Genomic DNA, 7,583 nt, shown 5'->3' on the forward strand with positions numbered 1-7,583 from the left:
CTATTCTTATTGTTCTCCACAATCACACAGCCTTGGAGGGCTTTGCTTTCCCCTACCTTGGTCCCTGCTTCTGTATTCGGATGATCCCAAAACTACAAACATTGCCCAAAATCATTTCTCAGTCCAAGCTCACACTTTAGACCCAAACTCGTACTTTTAGTTCAAGATCAAGCTAAGACAAATCAAATTCAGAACATAGATAGATTACAATGCTCATCATGCATCACGCGTTGTTATAAGATGGGGATTGATACCTCTATCTCTATATGACTAACAAAAATCCTACTTGTAACACCCTTTGTAACATTGTTTTTATTTTTATTGGCATCAAGAGTCGAGAACAAAGTCCTGACTAATTGCAAGAACACCTCGAATAATTCAAGAAGTTCTCCTAATCCAATGTTCCATAGAAATTGTTTGCACGCATAAGAATTTAAATCTTAGACCTAGAAGGAGCATACCACCGAGACTAAGGTCTTTACCATTTGAGTCAACCTCTAGGGGTTAACACCCGTGTAACATTGTTGACTCGACAAATAATCAAACCAGATAATTTTTTTTATGTGATAGATGTGATAGACATATCAATACCAGTCACGGTGTTACAAGGGTGTTAAAAATATCATGACTAACAAACATGATCACTTCAATCCAACTATAATATATTGACTCAAATAAACTTAATTATACCTCAAACCTGGTTTCAAATTTTCAAACATCATAAAAACGTTCTTAACTCCATATTAGAAAACATTTCAAAGCTAGACTGAAGTACATTTGAAAAAAAACTGAACAAAAACTGTACACTACTTTTAAGAAACACGGGTATATAGTGCATGCCTGAACACAACTCTTTCATTTCTGCCAAGAATCCTTCAAAACAGAGAAGATATATCTGTGCTGCATAGAAAAATTTTCCTTCCTTTAAGCATAAGCCAGAGAAGCAGAAGGCCTTGGGTACATGCCGAGTTTCGAAGCCACCTCCACGGTACTTCTGGATGACCGAGGAACTCCATTGGAATGGTTATGAACGTTTCCATGTTGCTCTTTGTGCTTGCTTCTTGGTGTCTCCTGCAGCCCCTCTAATGCTGCTACCACGTCATTCATGTTTGGCCTGTTCTTGGGTTCCACAGCAAGGCATTGGAGTGCAAGGGTAGCCATCTTTTGGGCCCGATCCAGTGAGTACTGGCCTTGAAGACGGTTATCCAGAACATGGTAAATCCTACGTTTACTGTTTAAGTAGGGTTTCGCCCAGTCCACTAGGTTATGTTGACCAGATGGCCGGTTCTTGTCTATACATCGATGCCCGGATAGCAGTTCTAGAAGTACAACTCCGAAGCTATATACATCACTTTTGGCAGTCAGATGACCTACACAATAAAAATGCAATTAATGATCAGAATCCAAAATACATCTTTTCTGCTTTGTGCCTTTTAATATAGCAGCATTGCAGCCTAGTAAAGTTTCGAACCTGACCAAGCTAATTCAGAATATTAAAATATGCAAATGTAAGTGCATATGAACTAATTTTCATCCCTCCAGGCCAGAGTGCTTGGGGAGAGATCATCACAACAAAATATTTGAGAGGGATAATGGCATGTAAGTAGGTTCAATCATTTCCAACTAGAAAGTCACTAATACAATTCTCAAGAAAGCTTTCCAAGGGTACCGTGAGAAAGTAAACTTTCATTAATGTTCACAAAGAAATTCAGGTTTTCAAGAGAGGGATTGACATGTAAAACGTATATCTAATGAAGCCAATCCATCACCTAATATGTGAAAGGATGCGGAGTACAGTTAGAGTTCACATGGGATCAGTGATTTATTGAAGCATAAAAATCGAAAGGGTACCTGTGGCTAGATACTCCGGAGCAGCATATCCGTAGGTTCCCAAAACCCTAGTAGAGACATGGCTTTTATCTCCAGCTGGCCCATCCCTAGCCAGCCCAAAATCAGAAAGTTTTGCATTGTAATTCTGTGAATTCAAGGCAACAAAGGCAGAAAAATAGAAAATAAGTGACTGAATCCTAAAATCAAGCAGTGTGATCAAGCATGCTAGCCAAACTACATACCGAATCAAGCAGGATATTAGAAGTCTTAAAATCACGATATATAACTTGTGATTCAGCATTGTGAAGAAAAGCAAGTCCCTTTGCAGCACCAAGAGCCACTTTCATTCGGACACTCCACGAAAGTGGCTGGAAATGAGAACCCCCTGCTTCAACAATAATCCAACATCACAATAACAATAAGCATGTGTTTAAGAAAGAAAACAATCACAATGTTTTTCAAGGTTGAGCATTGAAGAGGATATATAAATCTCACTTCGAAATAGATGATTTTCCATGCTGCCCTTAGGCATGAACTCATATACCAGAAGCCGTTGCTCATCCTCTACGCAGTAACCAATCAACTTCACAAGATTAGGATGATGCAACTGCCCAAGATAGTTGATCTCTGCCTGTAGGTCCAAAAGCACAATAAAAAATCAAACCAATATGGTCATTAAGAATTGTCTAAATGTTATAGCATTCGGCAAGTTGCAATCTTGCCAATAATAAGCACCAACAAAACGTAGGGGAAAATCCCATGTCAATTGAATTGGCTGCTTGCACTAATCAATTATAAAAGGGCTATCATGGGCAATGCCATGTTCACTTCACAAAACATCATCCTCTGTAACAAAGCTCCTCTGATAGAAGCTCCTCTGATAGAAACTTAATATCTGGCCTACAGTGATAACATTCAATTTCCAGAGCAAGGAAATGCAGGGACGAAAAAAAAAAAAAAAAAGAATGAAGAACTATTTAGGGAACTGATACTGACCAGCCATTCCCTGTGACCCTGGAGCCCTTCTTGGTTGAGCCTCTTCACAGCAATCACTAGGCCAGTCCCAGGCTTGGTAGCTGAAAGTGAGTGCTCATCAATCCAACCCTTGAAAACTGAACCGAACCCACCCTCTCCTAATACACTATCAGGGCGGAAGTTCCTTGTGGCCATTTTGAGTTCACTGAAGCCGAAATTCTTTAAGTTGCTGGCCTGCAAGATCTCATCCTCACTCCTAGGAGTCACGGGCATGGAAGCTGACGAGAACTTGCCACTGGAACTACACATATCATTCCCATCTCTGCTCACAGTTTTTGAATTGAACCCTACAAAAAAGTCAATGAGACGTTAACGAGGATTCACTAGGAAGTTTTCAGGCTACCAAACAGACAAAATTCCCACCATCTAGCTAAGCGCCCTCTAAAGATGGTAACAAACAACGTTAGAATAATCCTCTGGAGATCTACGGCACCCAGTTGTGCAAAAAGCATACCAAGAGGAAATTAACCAATGTATTCAGCGATTTCAAACAATATCCTGAGGGAATCTCTCTCACGGAAATTATTTATTCATAAAGTAGATCCATGTTGGAATCAATTAACGGAAGCGGAGCAAATACTTCTAAAATTGAACTCTCAACAAAAATTTTATAAACAATTTAAACGAGCCATCGACGTACGGATAACGAAGTTAAACTCCAACTCACTAAGAGTAAAACAAACTTTAATTTACATCTTGCTACAAGGCAGCTAAGCTAGCGAGGTAGAGGTAATCAAGATATGAAACTTAACGTTTTAAGTAAAAAAAAAAAGCTCAATCAGGCACCGAAAAGCAGTTGAAAACAACAACTCTATAACGAAACGAAACAAAACAAGGAAAGGAACCTGTATAAGAAGGAGTCACGGCCTTAATCCCATTGCTCCAGCAAGCCCCCATCCGAAACAGAACCGCTCAAAACTCTCACAGAGATAGGAACTTAAAATACAGAGAGAACCTGATCAACGCCCAACTTGTGAATTTCAAGAAAAACAGATCTTCAGCCAAACAAAGTTTCTTCTTTTTTTTTTTTTCTTTTTTCTCTCTCTCGGTGCCTGAAGATTGTTTCAACTTTCCCAACAACCTGATTTTACTCTGAAAGACTCGGTAAAGGTAGAAAAATGGGAAAAATAATGAAGAAAAATAAGATAGAATGCAAATGAAACACGAAAAAGATCACCCACTTTCTCCTTCGACAGATCGTAGTGATTGGGCACTGACTCCAAATGGATTTTGGTGCAACTTACTTTTTCCTCTGGGTCACTTTTCGGGTTTTTTTTTTCGATGGATGAAAGAGGAGAGAAGCTGGCAAAAAGCGTGAAACAAAAGGCCACCTATGCGAATTGAGAGTTTCGTAGGTAGCCGTATTAGACCATAGCGGACCAGACAAATGGTTAGGGAGAGGTAGACGGTTGACTTCCTTTTGAGCCTTCTTTTTGTCTTTTTTCGCTTCAACAAGCAAACAACAGACATTTGCCGATACAACAATTTAGTCTAAAAATGTTTGGCTGATTATAATCTCCAGAGCCATTATAATCTGACTCCTCTACAGTCTTATCGGGAGCTTCAGCCGCCGGTTTTGTGGATAATAAGGAAGTATCATTCGCCTAATTTAAAATTAAAAAGTACATCGCAAGTGTTATTAATATATATCAGTTATTATTTATTTTTATATTTTATATTTATAATTATTTTTATAAGATAAAATGATATTTTTTATTAATATTTTATTACTTTTATCGTTTCCCATTTCAATGCTCGACGTTAAAAGGAGCCGGAGATAAAGGATTTGACAGAGGGATGATTCGTGAACATGCCTTCGAGGTGGTGGTTGTCGGCGATTATAGACCATTTGATTCTCATGAATAATTAGACACTTTTTTGGGGGAAATAGATCTCCTTTTTCTTGTTCATTCGTAGTGCAAACAGGCAATGATTCTGGGTTGAATTGTATGGAGGTTTTATTTGATAGTACGAGACAACATACACTACTGGTAGTTGACTACCATCGTCTTACCGTCCGTAGAAGGTGGGTCTACACTGGCTGGCTCTTGGTAATCTTTGCTTAAATTGTACTTCTTGGAATAAAGGATATATATCATACAATTAATTAGAAGGGATCGTTTGTTTTGAGTAAACTTTTCAATTTATTCTATCTAATTATTATAATTTTTTTAAAATTTTATATAAAATAAAATAAATAATTTAATTTTTTAAATCTTAAAATAAAAATAATATTAAAAAAAAATAAATTCTAACAATATTTTATTTAATTTTTAATTTTTATCTCAATTCATCTCATCTCATCTGTAAAAATAAATAAGACTTAAGAATAATATTAGATACAATCATGAGTAGTGCAAGAGTCGTACATTCTTACACACTATGACTGTAAATATCATTTATTTAATTATAATATTTTTAACTTTATCATTTAACTCAATAAAAAATAGTCTTAAGTTTTTCTGATATTTATTATATAAGATTAGTATTTAAGTAATATTAGATACAGTCTCAGAGTGTTAAAGTCTCGCACACTTATTTTGAAAACAAGTAAGATTCAGTATTAAAATAATTATTTTTTTACGTGACTTTTAAATTTACGTATTTTTTTTAAAGAGAGTATACGAAACTTGCACATTCTAAAACTATAAATATCATTTATCTTATTTTTCATTTAAATTATGTCAATCTCAACTGCGCATACTATTTAACATATTTTAGGTGATTAAAAAAATAAAAATAGGCAAAATTCTGAAAGATTTTTCACCAAATGTCCTTTGCGTTTGTAGAATGCATGATGCAATAGGGAAATTCAATCATTTTAAAAGGTTAACTACTAACTTTACGAGCGTACCACCTCCATTCTCCAAGACAAAATATTCTACGAGGAAAAGCAAAAGAGATTATACATCTATCCTATTTAATTGATGGTTAAATAGTAAAAGGGAGAACTAGGCTCTCTTTGGTAACATAATAATTCTAAGATATTCTTAGACTATTTTAATATTATTCATAAATTATATATTATTATTTACAAATGAGTTTTACTACTTATCGTCCCCATAATATATTATATATTATACTTTTTTATTATTTTTTTAATTTTATTATTTTTAAACTAGTTGAATTATTATACTCATCATCTATATACCACATATTTTGTAAAAAAAAATAATAATAATAATAAAAATATAGTGTGTGGTGTGTGGTGATGATGAATTGAATTTTTCATCATTATTCATTACTATTCTCACTCTTATTTATAGATCATGTGAGATTATTCATGGTTGTAGACTTGTAGTCCCACTTAGCTCTTCTTGATCTATAGCTAATCATCAGCCTCAGCACTAACAAATTAGCATTTTTAATTGGGAAATGATCAGAAGCTTAAAATACCTTTACTCGGTCTTATACAAAGAATACGGCATGCAAAGACCATCTCAAACCATTTTATAATTCATTTCCTACTTAAGTCAGTATAATATTTAGCTTGTGTTGTTTGTTTACAAGGTGAAAATACATGCAAATAATAAAATAGCACTTAGGAGACTTTAGAGGCCAAGCCTTTAGCCTACGTTTGAGTACTGAGGTGATCTCAGATAATCTATAAATAGTAATAAAAAATAATAATAAAATATTAAATAAAAATATAAAATAATAATAAAATATCAAATAGTAGTTGAATGATTTGATTACCCAAACACGCCAAATGATTACTATTGGGAAGTTATACCATACTCATGCAATAATAAGGTCTCCACGTACGTTGGGGATCATACAATATCCCCCAAACAAGGTTTTCTTTTTTTTTTTTTAATTTCTTTGGTGGCAAAGTTTCATTATATGTTATATCCTTAGGTTTTATTTTGTGTTTGACAATTGCATTTGTCAAAACATGTTTTTAGATTGTAAAGTTTAATGTCAAGTTAAGTAAGGGTTGAGATGGATGCTTGAGATAAGAAGAACTAAAACAATTATATTTCATCTCATCTCAACATCCAAACATCATTCAAACATATAGATTTTTCAATTTCAAATTCTCAACTTATTCATCTAATCATTACAATTTTTCTAAACTTTCAAACAAAATATAAAAAATAATTCAACTTTTCCAAATCACAAAAAAAAATTATATATATATATATCTAACCCTCTTTTAACTCAATAATTTTTTTATTTAATATCTTTATCTCATTTTTCAAAATTTCATAAAAATCTTAACTCAAACTATTTTATTTCTATTCACAAATTATTATATTACTATTTATAAATTTTTTATCTCATTTCATATTATTTTTGTAATCAGAGGAGATCTTAATTTGATTTTAAGAAAAATTATATATCACAATATCTAGACATGGAAATCGACGTAATCTAGTAAATAGCTTTTGAGCACTAATAGTGATACGGATAGGGGGGTGCTTTGAACGCCCTATGTCAATAAAGCATTTTATGAGAATCTGGGCTCACATTTAATGCTTTGTTGAGAACTGGGCATGCGAGCCTGGGTGTTCGGCCCACCAAAGGCCACCGGTGTGCACTGGTTAGGAGGGAAGCATGGCAACCATTGGACAAGTCCAAGCGTGGTGTAAATTCGCAACATGCATTTAATACAACAGTTCCTCTTCGGAACGGTCGGGCTAAACTTCTGAGAATAACAGTCCCCAATCACAAAATGACATGTAAGCAAGCTTATACAAATAAGAAAAGAGACGTTC

The 7,583-nt window shown here is 34.5% G+C and overlaps 1 protein-coding gene across 2 annotated transcripts; it reads right to left on the reverse strand.

The window, feature by feature from the left end:
- Positions 1 to 645: 645 nt before the first annotated feature.
- LOC109006801 (receptor-like cytoplasmic kinase 176) lies at positions 646 to 4,217 on the reverse strand. 2 transcript variants are annotated; one of them, XM_018986194.2, is made up of 7 exons: positions 4,047 to 4,209; positions 3,711 to 3,946; positions 2,827 to 3,152; positions 2,326 to 2,461; positions 2,073 to 2,215; positions 1,852 to 1,975; positions 646 to 1,370 (listed from the first exon to the last, which is right to left on the reverse strand). In XM_018986194.2, the coding sequence occupies exons 2-7, from the start codon at positions 3,760 to 3,762 to the stop codon at positions 925 to 927; spliced, it is 1,227 nt and encodes a 408-aa protein (XP_018841739.1). In that variant the 5' UTR covers positions 3,763 to 3,946; positions 4,047 to 4,209; the 3' UTR covers positions 646 to 924. The 2 variants fall into 2 exon arrangements, with proteins under 2 accessions (XP_018841739.1, XP_035545343.1); XM_035689450.1 differs by having other exon boundaries at positions 3,711 to 4,217.
- Positions 4,218 to 7,583: the final 3,366 nt, after the last annotated feature.

Source organism: Juglans regia, chromosome 4 (genome assembly GCF_001411555.2).
Source record: "Juglans regia cultivar Chandler chromosome 4, Walnut 2.0, whole genome shotgun sequence".
NCBI classification, from domain to species: domain Eukaryota; kingdom Viridiplantae; phylum Streptophyta; class Magnoliopsida; order Fagales; family Juglandaceae; genus Juglans; species Juglans regia.